Source organism: Morus notabilis, unplaced genomic scaffold (assembly GCF_000414095.1).
Source record: "Morus notabilis unplaced genomic scaffold, ASM41409v2 Scaffold765, whole genome shotgun sequence".
NCBI classification, from domain to species: Eukaryota; Viridiplantae; Streptophyta; class Magnoliopsida; order Rosales; family Moraceae; genus Morus; species Morus notabilis.
In genome coordinates, this window is record NW_010363429.1 from 318,992 (window position 1) to 335,591 (window position 16,600).

The window sequence follows — 16,600 nt, forward strand, 5'->3', positions numbered from 1 at the left end:
ATTAGGATTGAGTTAAAACTTTATATATGTTGATTAGATAACTTCTAACTTTTATTCTGAGTTTAGACTTTCCGTTAATACTTCCCACTCCCTAAAGTAATTTTTTTAGTTGTAATTTCATTCGCAATTCTTTTAATGTTCTTTCCTCTTTTCGCAAAACAATTAACAAACTATTCAGAGCTTTAGTTTTTCATTTTTTTTAAGCTCAAGAATTATAATAACAAGACAAGATTAATTGGGTTTAATAAAGATAGATTCCGTAAAAAAAAAAGCTGTTAAGTATATTAGAATGGTGTCTGACCAACCATATTATACCATGTCATTTCAAAGATTTGAAATATTTTTCTAATAAACTTTTCCATACTTTGATATTTGAGTTGATTTAATGATGTGTCATAATATAATTGGTTAGACACTAATTGAGCTATTAAAAATCGGACATGTGATTTGCATCCCTAGACTTTAGGTTGAATGGATAACTTCTGACTTCCTAATGTAATTTATTCTAGTAGTAATTCCATTCGCAATGCTTTCTACTTAAGTCCTTTTGAAAGATAATTAACAAATTATTCTCAGCATTTTTTTCTCTGCTCGTGAATGTAATCACAAGAAAATATTATCAGGGTCTAACAAAGATGGATTCCATTAAAACAAAAAAGTTAGGAACATTATTTTAAGTTTAGACTTTACTCAAATGGGTAACTTCTCACTACATAAAGTAATTTAGTCTCGTTGTACTTCCATTCGCAATGATTCTCATGTTCTTTTCTCCTTTTGTAAAATAATTAACAAATTAATTTTCATTCAGTAATTTCTTGCATTCCAAACAGTAATGTTGAATAGAGGCAACAATTTTTTCATGTTTTAACAGCAGTACAATCTCAAGCATATACATTATTGTCACACGCAGGATATAAATATATAGAGCCAAATCAGATCGTATAGGAGAATCATATTATTAAGCATACAAATACATGAATATAAAGTATACATGAGCGATAATCACAAACAAAGGCAAATATATAAAGTACGTAGAGAACATCCTGGAAGGAATATTGCATGCATGCGTGCATGGAAGTTTTCTTCAAGGGCTTTTGGTTGAAGGCGGTGGGGAGAAGAATGGAATGGAAGGAAACGTGGTTGGAATGGAGGGAATAATGTTTGGAAGTGAAGTCACTGATGGCATTGGTGGGAGGCCAAGATTTGGGAATGTTATGGGCCCAGTGGGCAATTTGGGCTGAGGCAGAGTTGGGCCTGTGGGCAAATTTGGCAAGTTGGGTTGAGGAAGAGAGGGTATGGTGGGTATTTGTGGCAAGTTGGGCCTTGGTAAATTGGGCCCTGTTGGTGCTTGCAGAAGATGACGAGCTGCTAGACCAACATCAATGCTCATGAAGGCAAAAGCAGCAAACAAGGTCAATGTGAAGCCACTGAGGTTGAATGCCATTTTGTGTATATGAATATGAAGATTTCAGGACAAAGATATTATATATATATATATATATATATAGTGTGCGTGTGGGAGTATCAATATGTAAAGTGCTTTTGGTTTGTATGATTAGTGTTTGGGATATTTATAGATGAAACAAATAGTGTGATGTTCGGGTTGAGTGAGGATGTCTGTGGACTGTTTGAACTGCTGTACCAAGTTAGTTCAACTTTCTTACCTTCTTAGTTTGAGAATATGACACAAAATGCATGCAAGTACAACTAAAATGTTGGAAAAGTAGTTTGGAAGTCAAATAATTATTTTTGTCGTCTGTGTTTGGTTATCTAATATTATCAATATTATATAGACGAATATATATATATATATATATAATTGTCTATAGTTAACTCATTTAGATGTTCTACACATGATTCCTAAGTTGGTGGCTTTCAGTTTCAGTGGGAAATAATATATGATGATTTACACTGACGTACGCCCCCTCCTGCTATAGGATGGGGTTCAATGTCCCTTTTTTGTGTCCTTTTCCTTGTTCATTCAATAATAATAACATGTAACATTACGACTTTTTAATTGACGTAATAAAAAATTTTAGTTCACTTGGCATTTTAATTTACATGTCACGATGTTATTAGAAGCACGGATAGAAATAAGGGGACACGAGAGATCTATTCCCTCCAACTAATCATGTCATTTTTTTTAAGTGAAATGACAAAGATACCTAAATAATCTAAACCATTGAGAGTTTAATGAGAATAGATCGGAGCCGTTGAACTAGAGGTGTAAGTTTAGGCCGCCTGATCCAGTCCAGCCCATGCCCTGCAGCTCATAAGGAAATTTCAGGCCAGGCTAAAAGAGAAAGGGTCAAGCCAGTCCGGCCATAAACTCCAAAAGTTTATGGTTGGTTTAGAATTTTATAAGATATTTTAAAAAAATAATGTTGAGGCCGGCCCAGGCCAGCCCAAAAGGAGAGAGCGTTGACCCAGTCCGCTCCTAAATCCAAAAAATTTAGGGTCGAGTCAGGCTGAGCCAGGGCCAACAATAGCGGACCTCGGGCCAGCCCGTTTAATCAGCCCAAACTTACAGCTCTATGTTAGAATATATATATATATAAATAGTAATTTTGAAAATTAATGATAAAGTATGTAACATGGATAACCAAAACCTTACTTTTTTTAAGAAACAAAGAAGAGTAATCCTTAGTTTTACATATCCTAAACACCCATCAACCCTTCCAACTCCTTAGCCTTCACCTACCGTGTCGCTCCCCACCTCGCACTCACACTTGCTCCGCGCAGTTAGCCAGCCCCACCCCTGAACAGCCAACAAAGCGCGCCCACCCCCAGATGGGCACCATCAAGCCGATGTCTATGCCGTCCGCATTACCCAACTTACTGTTGTGCACACCCCCTTGCGACCCAGCCTATCCAACACACGACCCCTAACACTTGGGGCAGAGCGAGAAAAAAAAATTTATCAGTGGACATAGTACGTATTTTAATTATTCAGTGTGAGCACAATAATAATGTTTTTTTAATCCGTAAGGGCACAACATCCATGAAAATTGTATAAGATTTTAAGGAATTTAACCAAGCTTTCAAAATTTTAGCTAGTGGGGACAAACGCCGTGACTCACTTGGTTGTGGCTTCGTCATTGTGACTCACTTGGGGGCAAATTAACCCAATTTTTTCTTTTCAAAATAAAACGTCCCTTTTAGTTCCCTGTTTATATTGATATTTATCCTACAGACTGTCACAATTAAACTTGCACGAAATTTTTTTCTTCAAATCCTAATTTTTGTTATATCTTCAGTTTTTTTTTTTTTTTTTTTTTTTTTTTTTTTTTTTTTTTTTTGCTTTCTTTTCTCACCGTTGCAATTTTGCAGTAATTACATAATGTACCATTTACTTATTTCCCAAAATATAATTGAAGGAACAAAAATACCTTGTGTACTTTAAGGCTATATTGAAGATGACTACGCCATCATAGAGTTTGTTTGGCAAGCTTTTGTTTTTGCTTTTAGGATAGAAGAGTAGAAATAAAAGTATGACTTTTCAGTAGGTTTTTGCAACAAATAGCTTAATGTTTAAAATGATTTTTAGATTTTCCAATAATAGAATGAAAGTGTTGGAATAAAGTTTCATTATGCCTTCAACTTGGTACAAGTTCAAAGTCTATTGACAAGTCACAAGTACTTTTTTAGAAGTCTCATTTTTGAGATTTTGACTAGAAATTCTTCTAAAAAGTCCAAACACTTTTGACAAATTATTCAAATACTTCCAAATATAACTTTTAGACATACGATTAAGAAGCCCTCTCCCATACATGCGCATAGTCTGTCTCTTGTTTTTATTATTTTCCCAACATTCTTTATGAAAAAAGTTTTTTTTTTCTTTTTTCTTTTTATAATAAGACATCCTTTTTGCAAGAAAGAATCAAGATCTTGTGGAATGTACATTAATAGTGGAAGCCTGTTTATGTTTTTTTTTTTTTCCTACTCTTTTCCTAGACAACTTTCTATTTATTGTTTTTATTGGTTTTTAGGTTTTTGTAAGCTAGCTACCTTCTACTAATTGTGACTACTTCTTACAATTTGTGATTAATGTATTCTTGCATGAAACTCGTAAATATTATCTCTTTTTCTTTTCTGTTAACGAGGATGATAAGGGCCGTAGAATTGATGATAATTGCCTCTCACAATTTGTGATTAATGTATTGACATGCTTAGTTACAATGTTCTTATCTTGCCTAAGTTTATATAAAAATCTAGAAATTAAAAAATCACTTTTTGTGTACATTTTTAAGGTATATGGAATTTTTTTCTAAGAATGATCACAAGGTAAAGTGTCAGATTTAGCTATAAAAGAAGGGACATATCTTATATTTTCTCACATTGTGGTGAAATACAATCTCAAGTGGATGCATACACGCAGAATATAAAAATAGAACGAAATAAACTAACAAATTTGTTTTAAACAAACCACAAGTCTCTGCATATACCTTGACTCTTCATACATACAAGAATAAAAGAAGTCTTAAATATACATGATAAATAATCAAGTATACAACAATAACTTCATGGCAAACAAAGTAAATAGATTACTCATAAAAAGCTCCATTTAGAACAAGGAGACAAATTACGTAGACCAAATATGTTCTTCAAAGCAAAGGAAAATTTCTTCAAGGACTAGTGCTAGAAGGTGGTGGGGAGAGGAATGGGATAGAAGGAATCGTTGTTGGAATTGAGGGAATGGTTGGAAGCGAAGCCACCGAGGGGAGGGGTGGCAGCGTCATCTTAGGCTGGAGGGAAGAGGAGACAAAGCCGTGGGCCTAGGCTGAGACGGGGAGGTTGGTTGTGGCAAAGTTGGGATGGCAATGGACAAAGGTGCCAAGTTAGGTATGAAAGGCATATATATTTGGGATATTGGTAGTAGGGGCGTTAGGTTGTGTTGTCGTTCGCATTAGATGACGTGCCTCTAAGCTTGCATCAATGCTCAAAACTTCAAGAAAAGCTAAGATCAAGCAATATTTGCTCAAGGCCATTGTTATTGCTTTTCAAGACTAATAGCTTTGATTAACCAAAAGACATTGGGTTGTTCTTTTGCGACGAAACTTAAAAAAATTTTGAACTCGAGTTATAATTTTATTTAAGTTCATATTCTTTTGTAAAACTTGAGTTTGAACTCGAGTTTGGGACTAAACTCGAGTTCAAGTTTCCTATTCAATTCGAGTTCATATAAACTCGAATTTAAATTAATAAACAATATTTTTTCTATTCTTAAAAATGCCATAATTTTTTCGTTTTAATTCTGATTGAGATGATTTTTTTTCTATGCATTCACAACGCAGAGACGAATAAAACCTCGCCCATATACCCTATTAAATTTTTTCATCACCATTGAGTTTTTATTAAAATATTATCTAAATACAAATTTAAGTTTTGACCCATCCAAACACAAACTTAAAAAGATTATCAATTCAAATCATAACTCAAATATGGACATCCAAACACAAACTCAAGTTACAAATTCAACTCAAGTTATAACTCAAACTCAACTCAAGATCATTACTCAAGTCACCTTAACTCAAAAATGTAAAAGAATAACCCCGTAATAAAGAAAGACAATGGGCGCGTTTGGAACTCGTTCCAAAATGATATTTTTTTTTTGTATGAAAATGAAAATGAAAACATTTTCAATCTCAGACATAAATCATTTTTGAAAATGCGTTTGGTAGTTTTATCAAGAGATTGTTTTCAGTATAAAAAAAAAAAAAACCTATTAACGTCTCTCTTTCTCTCTCTCTACTCGAGAAAGGAGAAAACGAAAACAAAAAATGAAAAACGATTAAAATTCATTTTTCTTTTCTCTCTCATTTTATACTAAATTAAAAAATTATTTTCATTTCTGTTTTTTATCTTTATTGCGTCAAACGTCATTTTAAGAACGTTTTCATTTTTCTTTCTCGAAAAATGTAAAAAATAAAAACGGAATCAATTCTAAACACGGCTAATAAAATTTGGGCTTTTGTTGTGGAAATATTGGTGGCTAATATAGGGTTATATATACAGCTAGAGATCAGGTCTGTATTGTTGGTAATATTTTGGAGATCCCGTTAATTTTTTGAGTTCCTCTAGACTTTCTGACGAGTTGATCACCTTTCTTACCATCTTATTTCAAAGAGGACACATATTTTTCTCAATGAAGCTAGCACTGGAGTAATACATATTGTGAATATGTGATAAAAGTAGTTCAACAGTGACGAGATTTGTTGATAATGTCCAAATACGGTTACCAAACACTAGTTTGTTTGCCATTTGAGACTAGCTTAGTTCGATGCATGCGAGTGTGTGTCCATCAGAGTTCAACTAGCGAAGTATAAAAATAATTATACAAAGAGATTATGCAAAGAGAGACAAAGGGCGAAATAGTCCAATTAGTAATGTAATTAGTAAATTATAGCACAATTTTTTAACATATATAATTTACAACACAATTTAATTTCTTAGGCCTCCAACAATATTAAAAATCTAAAAATACCTCTAAATTATCTCCCTCCTTCCCCCTATAATAAGGTCCACTATGGCCCTTGCTGGAGCCGGGGACCGACGACCATTAAATAACGTATTTACCACTAAATACTGTATTTATCAGTAAATTTCGTATTTATTTATAAATACCATAGTTATTAAAAAAATCCGGTCATCGACACCGACGACTGGTAAAATACCATACTTACCAATAAATAATTTATTTTTTTGTTAATACCTTATTTATTCAAAAATCCGGCCACTGGCTTTGGCAACCATTAAATACCGTATTTACTGGTAAATATGTATTTACCTGGAAAGAGCATATTTAACAAAAAAAAATATTATATTTACTTGTAAATACTTTATTTGCTTGGAACCTTGTCGCTAGCTTCAGGGACCAGTAAATGTCGTATTTACTCAAAAGTAATATATTTACCTGATAAACCAACCGTGATGCTGAATATCGGTAAATAAGGTATTCACCCGTAAATATTGTATTTCTTAGAAACTTGGTCGTCGGCGATTGATAAATACAGTATTTACCTATAAATATTTACCTGTGAATACCATATTTACCCGGAATTCCAACCACCAACGCCAACAACCATTAAATGTGATAAATACAGTATTTAGTATGAAATGTCATATATTACCTAAAAAAAAATGTATTTATCTAGAAATCCGATCGCTCACTCTAATGACTAATAAATCTTGTATTTACGTGTAAATATTGGATTTACTAGTAAAAAAAAATTTACTAAAAATTTTTTTAGAGTTATTTAACACACAGATTTTTGAAATATAAAAAATAAAAAATGTTAAATGAATGATTTATTTATATAAATTTCTTTTAAAATGGTTTAATTACAAAATTAACCTAAAATCCCCAAATTAAAGCCATAAACCCTAACACTAACCCTAAAATCAACCCCAAAAGTACTTTTCTTCCCAACAAACTAGACCCCACTAGTGCTGGAATTTTAGATGGGCCGCCCGTAACTGCCCGAAAATACCGAGTTTTTGTCTGATGCCCAGCCCGACCCGCCTGAAATTTTTGGGCCGCCCGCCCGAGCCCAAGAAGGCCCGTGGATGGGCCGTAGGCCTGTATTTGGCTACCCGAGCCTAGCCGAGCGGCCCGAGCCCACCTGAAATGCCCGAAAACTTTTTTTATATTTTTTAATTTTTATAATTATTAAGTTATTTTGTGTTAAAATTATATAAAAACTAAAATCAACATTCAACACACATTATTAACACAATTTAATAAATTAACTTTGTATATTAATTTTTAAATTCGTAATTTATGATTGTCTCGTTAAAAACCTTACCAAGAAAAACTCAATTGGGATAAAAACTTCGTAAGGAAAAAAGAATGCAATCATTTTGTGACAAATTACAAATTTTACAAACTTACAAAGTTATACAATTATAATTTCAAAAGCAAATACATATTTACAAATTACAAATTTACAATTTAATTTGAAATTGAAGGATTGTCTTCAAAATCAAATGTTAATCTATTAAATTCATCGATCCATTCTTGATTTGCCGGTAAAATTGTATCATGTAGACATTGATCGGCATGATCCCAATCCTTAATGCAGACCAAGGCTTCAACAATGTCCCTTTGCAATGTGTTTCGACATTCCTCAAGTATTCGTCCTGTCGTACTGAAGGCTTGTTCGGATGAAACAGTGGAGACTCGGATCGAAAATATATCCATTGCCAATTGAGTTAGGTTGGCCAAGTTAATGCTCGTGCCCTCCATCATTGAACTAAGTTAAACAATTCTCTAGTACTGTCGACTATTAAGCTCTCACTGAGGTACGCCATAAGCTCATTGAAGTTGTCGCCGCCGCTGCCACTTGTTGATGAAGATCCACTCCCAGCTTCTGTTTGAGTTGTCTTCTTCTTATTCTTCAACCCAAAAATATTCAAAAATGAATGCGAGTTTTCATCTTGTTGTTGCGGTTCCTGTACTCTAGAGTTTGTGCTTCTATGTGGTATATTTAATGCTTGTAAGAACCTAAACCAATCTTCTTGTCTTTGGTTACTACCTTGAATCCATGCAAGACTATCTATAATTCTATTAATGTAAGTACCCATTTCTTTTAAATCGGATTTAACTATTAAATTAATTACGTGACATGCACAACGTTGGTGGAAAATAGTACTGTCACCGAATAAACTTAAATTATTTTCAAAGAACTCAATTGCTTTTATATTGACACTAGCATTATCTAATGTTATAACAATTACTTTAACTCTTAGTCTAAATTCATCAATTACATTTAAAATTGTATTATATATTAAATCCGCGCTATGTGATCCTAGAACACATTTAAAACCTAATATTCTATTATCGAAATCAAATCCTTTAAAGTAATGTCTGGTTACAGATAAATAATCTTTATTGGCAACGACAGACTAAATATATGCCATTAACGCAACGCACCCGCTAGTCGAGTGTAAAAGGTTTATTAATGCTTCATTTTCTTTTTTAAATAATCTTAATAAATCTTTCCTAAGAGTAGTTTTTGAAGTGAATTGTGCATTAAGATTATGTCCAATTTTAATATATCATTGCCAATTAGGATGCTCTACAAAACTAAGTGGTTGATCTAATGCAGCTATCATTCGTGCAACTTTCATACGATCTACTTACGGATCATTTTTTCCAAGTGGTTAGACCACCAATTGCGCGATCAAAAGATAATTGTGTTTCACGGAGTTTGGGTCCACCGGACTGGCTAAGCTTTTGAAGACACTTTTCGGAGTGTCTTCTCAAGTGTGTGGTGTCGTGAATAGTGTCACCTTGTAATTTAGATAAATAATATTTACACTAAGCTATATGTTTAGTGTTACCTTCATTGTCGATCTCTTCAATTATGTCGAAGTGATCTCAAACTGTCGAGGTGCACTTGCATTTTCTCCTGGAGGTTGCAACACTTGCAGACGCAGTCGTACTTACACTTAGCGCTTCTCCACGCCCATTACCATTGTGACCACGACCTCCAGTACGTCCACCAGGGCTCGGATTAGTAGATTCCTGTGTAACAAATTCATTAGTGGGAAATTGTCCTTCTTCCATGTTGTATTGGGCCTCAACGGGAATACCACTATAACCAAAAGAATCCATTATAAAAAAATAAGAGCGATTTGAGAGAGAGAACTTTAGGATAATGTGATAGTTTTTAGAAAAATTGTGAGAGAGATTTGAGAAATTGAGAGAGATTGAGAGAAATTGAGAGGGATTGAGAGAGTTTAAGTGAGAAAAATGTGTAGAGAGTTTGAGTGAGAAAAATGTGTGCGGGATGGAGGGTATTTATAGGGAAATTTTTGGGTTAAAAAATCAATTTCTCCCCCCAAATTGGGATCCAACGACTAGTTTTGTTTTCGGCAGATCGGGTTCGGGCAGAAAATCGGGCAACGGTCAAAAAACTAGTCGTTAAGGTCGGGCTTCGGGTCAGGTCGGGCTCCACACAGTCAAAAATTTATCTGTTGGTCAACTTTTCAGGCTTTGGGCAGTTCGGACAAATCGGGTATGACAGGAAAAATTTAAAAAAATTCTGACTGACGGCGATAACACGGCGACAGGCTCCGGTGATGTGTCCATTTTCAGGTTGCCCGAGCCTGAGTTTGAAAATTTTAGTTGGATGGGCCGGCCATTGGGCCTGCCTGCCGAGCCTGAAAAATTAAAGCATCGGACCGGCCCAAAGGTCCAACACTGGACCCCACAGCCCAAACCTTGCCGGCTACACCTCGCTACCCACAACCCGCCGCCCACAATCGCCACCCAAACAAAAGCATCATCTCTATCAATCTTGCATCAAAGCTCAACAAAACCGGGAAAAAAAAACGCGAAATCAAAGCCTAAACCTCCTGGCGGTGTCGACGAGCTCCATTGCTTACGAGATCTCTGCGGGATCTGAATCGTAATGACGCGATAGTGAGATCTTATCACTGTCAGTGTCGAGGACGACAAAATCTGGACATAACCTTGACGAGATTTCGAAGAAATGGAGGACTTTACGACATCTTCAACGGCGAGATCTAAAACGACGTTGTTTTTCCGGCAATCTCCAACAAGTACGACCTCCAAAATGAGAATGTACTCTAATTTATTATGATTTAAAAAATGTGTTATTTACTTCAAAATAAGTATGAAATGTGCTATTTGCCTTATTACATGAAAATTGAAGTAAAAAAAATAATTACAATACTAAAAATAATTTGAGCCGTTAGATCAACCGATGTATTTTATCTCAACGGTTGTACTTTTCTCCACATCAACACCCTAATTACCTAAAAACACTCGGGCGAACGTCACAGCTAGCTGCTGGGATGAGCTTTGGCGGTAAAGGTAAGAACTTTTTATTGTTCTTTCTTCACTCTCATCGATTTCTGCTTCCGCGTTTTTCTTTCAAAAAAGATGTGTTTTTTTTTTTTTTTTTTTTATAACACCTTATTACAAGAAAATCAAAGCGAAAGTACAAACTGGGGTTGATTAAATCAAATCGTAAGTTATTTTTGAAGCTCTTGCGTGGATTGTGATGAGATTGAACGAATGGTGATTTTAGTTTCTGGTTGTGTTCTTGATTGTTGGTTCCTTTCATAATTTTTTTTTTTTTTTTTTCCTTTTTGGTTTTAACATACCTCAATAATGAATTTGTGGTTTTGTACCTTTTATTTTGAAGATGGAAGAGTAAGAAAGGAGTAAACTTTCCAATTTGTAAACCAGTTGTGTGATTATGGTTTGATTATTGAACCAGTGGAAACTTTCCTCCATAACCCATTTCCATGGCGACCCAGTTACTGAAATCCATCACCAAGAAAACCCATTTCCCCTCCATCACCATCACTCGCCCCAAAACCACCTCTTCCCAGTATGTAGCCTCCAGAGCCAGAGATCCCACTTTCGAAAAACTCATGGATTCTTACAAAAACCTCCTCAAAGTCATCTCCATCCAAGACCTCATTCTCGCCAACCCCAAAAACGCCGTCGTTTCCCTCCCTTTCCTCTCCAAACTCTCCCAAAAACTCCACCTCAACCGCGGCGCCGCCTCCTTCCTCCGAAAATACCCCCACATATTCCTCATTTCCCACGACCCCAAAACGGCGCAAATTCTTTGCCGTTTAACCCCCTCCGCCCTCCAAATCGCCCGACAAGAATCGGAGGCGATAAACGACGACTTACCCATTGTCGTAGACAGGCTGGTCCGGCTTTTGACAATGTCGGTTTCAAAGACTCTGCCGCTCAGGGCCCTCTTTAAGGTGTGGAGGGAAATGGGTCTGCCTGATGACTTTGAGGACTCTGTAATTGCGAAAAACTCTCGGCTTTTTAGAGTTTTTGATAATGCTCAAGAACCCGGTACTCATTTAGTGAAACTTGTTGGTTGTAACAATGGTGTTTTTAAGAGTTCTTGTTTTAGTTCTGCTGTTGAGAAGTGGAGGGTTGAGGAGTGTTGTAAAGAAGGTGTTGATGGGGAAGAGATTAAGTTTAGTTTTCGACATGGGTATCCTCCGGGGATGAGGCTGAGTAAGGTTTTCAAGGCTAAAGTTAGGGAGTGGCAGAGGTTGCCTTGTGTGGGGCCCTATGATAAGATGAGTATGAGTGAGTTGAAGAAGATATCTGATAACGGTTGTGTGATGGCATTGGAGAAGAGGGCAGTTGGTATAGTTCACGAGTTTTTGAGTTTGACGGTGGAGAAGACGGTGGAAGTTGAGAAGATTAGCCATTTCAGGAAGTGGTTTGGGATCGAGTTTAATATAAGGGATTTGTTCTTGGATCACCCCGGGATATTCTATTTGTCCACCAAGGGGAAGAGGCATACTGTTTTTCTTAGAGAGGCTTACGAGAGGGGGTATTTGGTTTGCCTGAATCCAGTTTATGATGCCAGGAGAAAGCTTCTTGATCTTGTTCGTTTCGGACGGCGGGGGTTGGTTAATGGTGGATCAAAGCTGAGGGACGAAGAGGGGACAGAATTGCTGGTTGAAAACAATGACTCAAACTGATGGTTTTTAGATTTTATCATTTTGATGTGGGGAGTTTTTAGCTGTTAATAAGGGCCGTGTATTTTGTTCTACCGATCGCAGCTGAGGTTTCATTATTTCCTCTGCTAAAAATTGGAGATTGGGACTGTTGCTGGGTGAAAAAACAACTCTTGAAGCTGATGGCTTTTTGGAGTTTCACTATTTCATCTCCTAAAAACTGGAGGATATATCTCATAATATTTTGAGGTCAGAGACAAAAAGTTGGTGAATGGTATAAAGTGGTGAAACTGGGAATTTTAGCATGGTTAGTTCTTTGTCTCCTTATGCTTTCATTTCTTTATGCTTCTTGCAAAACTTATCATTTTGTCTAAGTTGTTTCTTTTTCAAATTTTTATGTCTGCATTCTTGTTATCATGTTGAGATTGCCGTGGTGTCATATTCTTAAGCCTATACATATTGGAAGTAAACGAGATGTCTGTTATAGGTTCAGAGAAATTGAGAATGAACGTAGGTTCAGTGAAATTGAGACTGCTCGATCTAGGAATCTAATTCGCATATAGGCGAGCACTAAAATAAACCGAGATTGAAATCGACATTGAGATTAATGGCCTTTTTCTCATTAGTAATTTTATTTGTAAACATTGAATAAATGAGAAGATAGAAGAGCAGGTTATCTTCTCCTTAAAGCTTTTAGACATCGGCAACTGAAAGAAGACTAGGAACAGTCGGGAATACTAAGGCTTTATTATTATTATCATTATCATTATTATTATTATTATTATTATTATTATTATTATTATTTCGAGATTTTAAGGGTTTGGGGACACATGAATATCCCTGTTACAAGAAGAAAATAAAGAAAAAAGAAATTCTTTTAAGTTCTTTGTACGTTTTAACTGATGTACAAAAAAACAAACTGATCAAATTGGAAAGATTAAAGGAATAAGGTTCATTTTAAAGAAGATTCTAAAAGTTTTATATACTATACCAATATTCAAGAAGCTATCCTTTTTGTTTCTTAAGGATTTTGTTTCATGTTTGAATACGAAGTAGTTGGAAATTCGTTCAACTGGTATGCTCGTACACAATTTTCAATCGGCGTTCAATTTAATTCTTACTCTGAGTGGTGATTAATCTCTGTTTTATTAGATGGTTTCAAGCTTGGAAGCTTCATTTCCTCTTCATATCTCCTATTTCTCGATTAAGACTCTGCTCCACCACTAGCTAAATGTTATATTCTGATTCTGGCGCTTAATTGTGATATATTGTGCGATGTGGTGCTGATTCTTAGTCTTTGCTTATAGATCCTAATCCATATGACGTTTTTCTAATAGGATGCAATTTTGGTGCCTGAAGATCGATAGGCTTTTGTTACAGTTTTACAATTCATATGCGGACATCGATGCAAGTGTATTTTTCATTGTTCTTTTTTTTTTCTTTTTTTTTTGTGCCTATTTGCGTGTTTCGATATTTTTCTTGAGGCCTTCTAAAATGATATGTTTATGCAAGTTTGTACCTCTGAAAATCTATAAATCTTATTGGGCTCTTAATGGATGAATACCGCTGGAAAGACTTGTTTAACGGAACTATGAGTATATGCTATTGAATCTTTCCTATCTTCTTCCTTCAGAGTTCAGTCTATGCATCCCTCCCTAACTTTGCGGTTCTAAGCCAGAGTATATTTTAAAATAAAACACCTTATTCCTCTGAATTTTAGATAACGTTTCGTTTGGTGTGTATATTAGAAATTGTTGATTAGTTGTTTGCTCTGTTGCCATCTTAACATAAGACTCATTAATATTCGCAGATGTTTCGAATGATGTTCTTGATTTTGCGATATCCTTGTTGTATTGAACCTGGTTTGGATTCCACTGAAAACGAGCGAATAAAGATTTTTCTGAACGATACGCGGTATTGGTTGCTGGGAACTTCCATATGTTGTGCTCAATTAGAGCTGGTGTCCGCCGTGATGAGAGGTTGCCTGTGACTTGTTCTCCTCACAGTTGTTTTGGTATCATGGACTTGAATTGTGATCGATTTTTGGTAGTGTGTTCCGGCAGTTACCGATGTATGATTTACCATTCTGTTTAGCTCCTTGCGTAATCTTTATTTTTCAATTTTTTCCATGCTACTTTCAGGTTTTATTTGCTTGTAAAAGATCTGAGATCTCTTAGGCCGTATTACTAATTTACTCGTTTTGTTTGTAATGTATCATCTTCATTCCCAACTTAGGCCTTGCCTTCATGTAATCTTGACTTCATTGAGAACCTCAACTTAAGGAAAAAGTTAATAAAATTTTCATTTGAGTTTTAATTTTTGATTTTCTTTTTCCCTTTTCTGCCTTTTCAAAGTCATTGTGAGCAATTAGAAAGATAAATTAAACTCCTGTTCACTTTACCGATTTGAGTTTAAAATTTGAGTTTTGTTACATTAAAAAATTTTTAAAAACAGTCACATTTATTTTTTTTATTACAGTAAAAAATTATCATATAAAATCGAATCTTAACTCGAATTACAAATCTAAACTCTGAATTACAAATCTAAAATTAGAACGGGTTTAAGCATGTGCGTTAAACAAACAATGTTACGGGACACGGATACGAGTATAAAGTGGGGCCTACATAATGGGTTTTATAGACGTGACTCACCTCTTATTAGTTGTAGTATTAGAGGCGCCTCTTTTTTTATATTACACTAAAGAGAACTCTGAGAGGTCAATCCCAACTTGATCTTTAATTTCATGCGTATTGAAGAACACTCTGTGTTGGCCAATGCACACGTGTTATCTCTTTTTTTATGGATAAGTGGGTCCCATGTATGATAAAAAAGAAAAGTGATTCGAGCCTTATATGAAACACCAGTAACTAAACATGAAAAGAGAAGAATAGAATAAAGAAGATGAAAATGCATCTTTGCGCATTAATATCTTGAGCTTCAGGTTTTTTCTTCTTTTTTTTTTTTTTTTTTTTTTGCTTTTGCTTTAACCCGTTTGTTCTCTCACTTTGTTCTTTTGACAGGATTTGCTGCTTATACAAGAAAGGCATGTCCCTTGAACCACTTTAATAACGACTAAAACTTCATTCTTTTCACTAGTTTAAATCACAAATTAAGTTTGTTATAGTATTTTTTCTCATAAAACTTTAAATTTAATTTTTTTGTTACAATATTTTTTCTCACATGAATTTATTTTTTAACTCAAATTCTCAACTTATACGAGGGAAATGAACGAGATCTAAATATAAATTAAATATAACATCGTTATTCAGTAATAAAATGATGTAGAAAATTATGAGGTAATGTATAAAAAATATATATTCTATTGGTATTGTGTAGTTTTAAGTTTATTGTAATATTATGGTAATAAAATCATCAGGAAGGGAAAACAAAATACACAAATCTAATGTATATATTCTTGAAACGGAGAAAAAAAAGATGGTAAACTGGGATAAATTAGTGACTAACAGAAATGTTGATCAAAGCATCTCTAGTGCATGCTAAATTAATATGAACTCTAAAATTTTTAGCTTTTTGACAAAAAGAAAATGATATTTTTAAATTACAGCATTTAGAATTGCATTAGTGTATTGGGATATAAATGAATAATCGTGCCAAATATGACATATCATTTTTTTTTTTTTTTTTTTGGCCTTGTTCACTTAATTAATATTAGTATCGACATTTACATTATAGATGGTCTAAATAATGTCTTAGAAGTTAGAACTCCATTGAGTTTTAAAGGCAGTAGAAATTACTCTGTCCTGCAGATTACTACAAACGAAAACTTACAACTTGTAGGAAAACAATCAAATAATCATGACAACAATTTGAGATCGATAAAAGTTTTGGTTTGCCGTCAATTTTCCTGTTCTATTTTCTATTTTTTGTTCCTTTAATTCAATTTTTGCAAGTTATTCATTATGTGACTAAATTTTCAAATTTAGACAATATTAAAAAATAGTATTAGGAGACTATAAGTAGGATAAGTAATACCGGTAGTATCAGTTTATAATCGTTATATCAGGTTAAAATCAAATCAGATTTTAAAAATATACAAAACAAATCATTTTTAATACATATTTGATGGCTGAAAATAGAAATCATCGCTAATTTAATTTTTCTGGTTCTACTA

The 16,600-nt window shown here is 34.5% G+C and overlaps 2 protein-coding genes across 3 annotated transcripts; one reads left to right on the plus strand and one right to left on the minus strand.

Annotated features, from left to right (window-relative positions):
• Nucleotides 1–1,084: 1,084 nt before the first annotated feature.
• On the minus strand, nucleotides 1,085–1,444 carry LOC21394220 (protein PELPK1). The gene has a single exon (XM_010104345.1). It carries the CDS (start codon nucleotides 1,442–1,444, stop codon nucleotides 1,085–1,087), a length of 360 nt encoding a protein of 119 aa, XP_010102647.1.
• Nucleotides 1,445–10,322: 8,878 nt separating this feature from the next.
• LOC21394222 (protein ROOT PRIMORDIUM DEFECTIVE 1) lies at nucleotides 10,323–14,761 on the plus strand. 2 transcript variants are annotated; one of them, XM_010104347.2, is made up of 3 exons: nucleotides 10,323–10,840; nucleotides 11,175–12,775; nucleotides 14,279–14,761. In XM_010104347.2, the coding sequence occupies exon 2, from the start codon at nucleotides 11,278–11,280 to the stop codon at nucleotides 12,490–12,492; it is 1,215 nt and encodes a 404-aa protein (XP_010102649.1). In that variant the 5' UTR covers nucleotides 10,323–10,840; nucleotides 11,175–11,277; the 3' UTR covers nucleotides 12,493–12,775; nucleotides 14,279–14,761. The 2 variants fall into 2 exon arrangements, with proteins under 2 accessions (XP_010102649.1, XP_024025387.1); XM_024169619.1 differs by lacking the exon at nucleotides 14,279–14,761 and adding an exon at nucleotides 13,806–13,869.
• Nucleotides 14,762–16,600: the final 1,839 nt, after the last annotated feature.

Bases quoted from the DNA above. Each gene is read 5' to 3' on its own strand.
- LOC21394222 (XM_010104347.2), top strand. From the start codon at position 11,278: ATGGCGACCCAGTTACTGAAATCCATCACCAAGAAAACCCATTTCCCC.
- LOC21394220 (XM_010104345.1), bottom strand. From the start codon at position 1,444: ATGGCATTCAACCTCAGTGGCTTCACATTGACCTTGTTTGCTGCTTTT.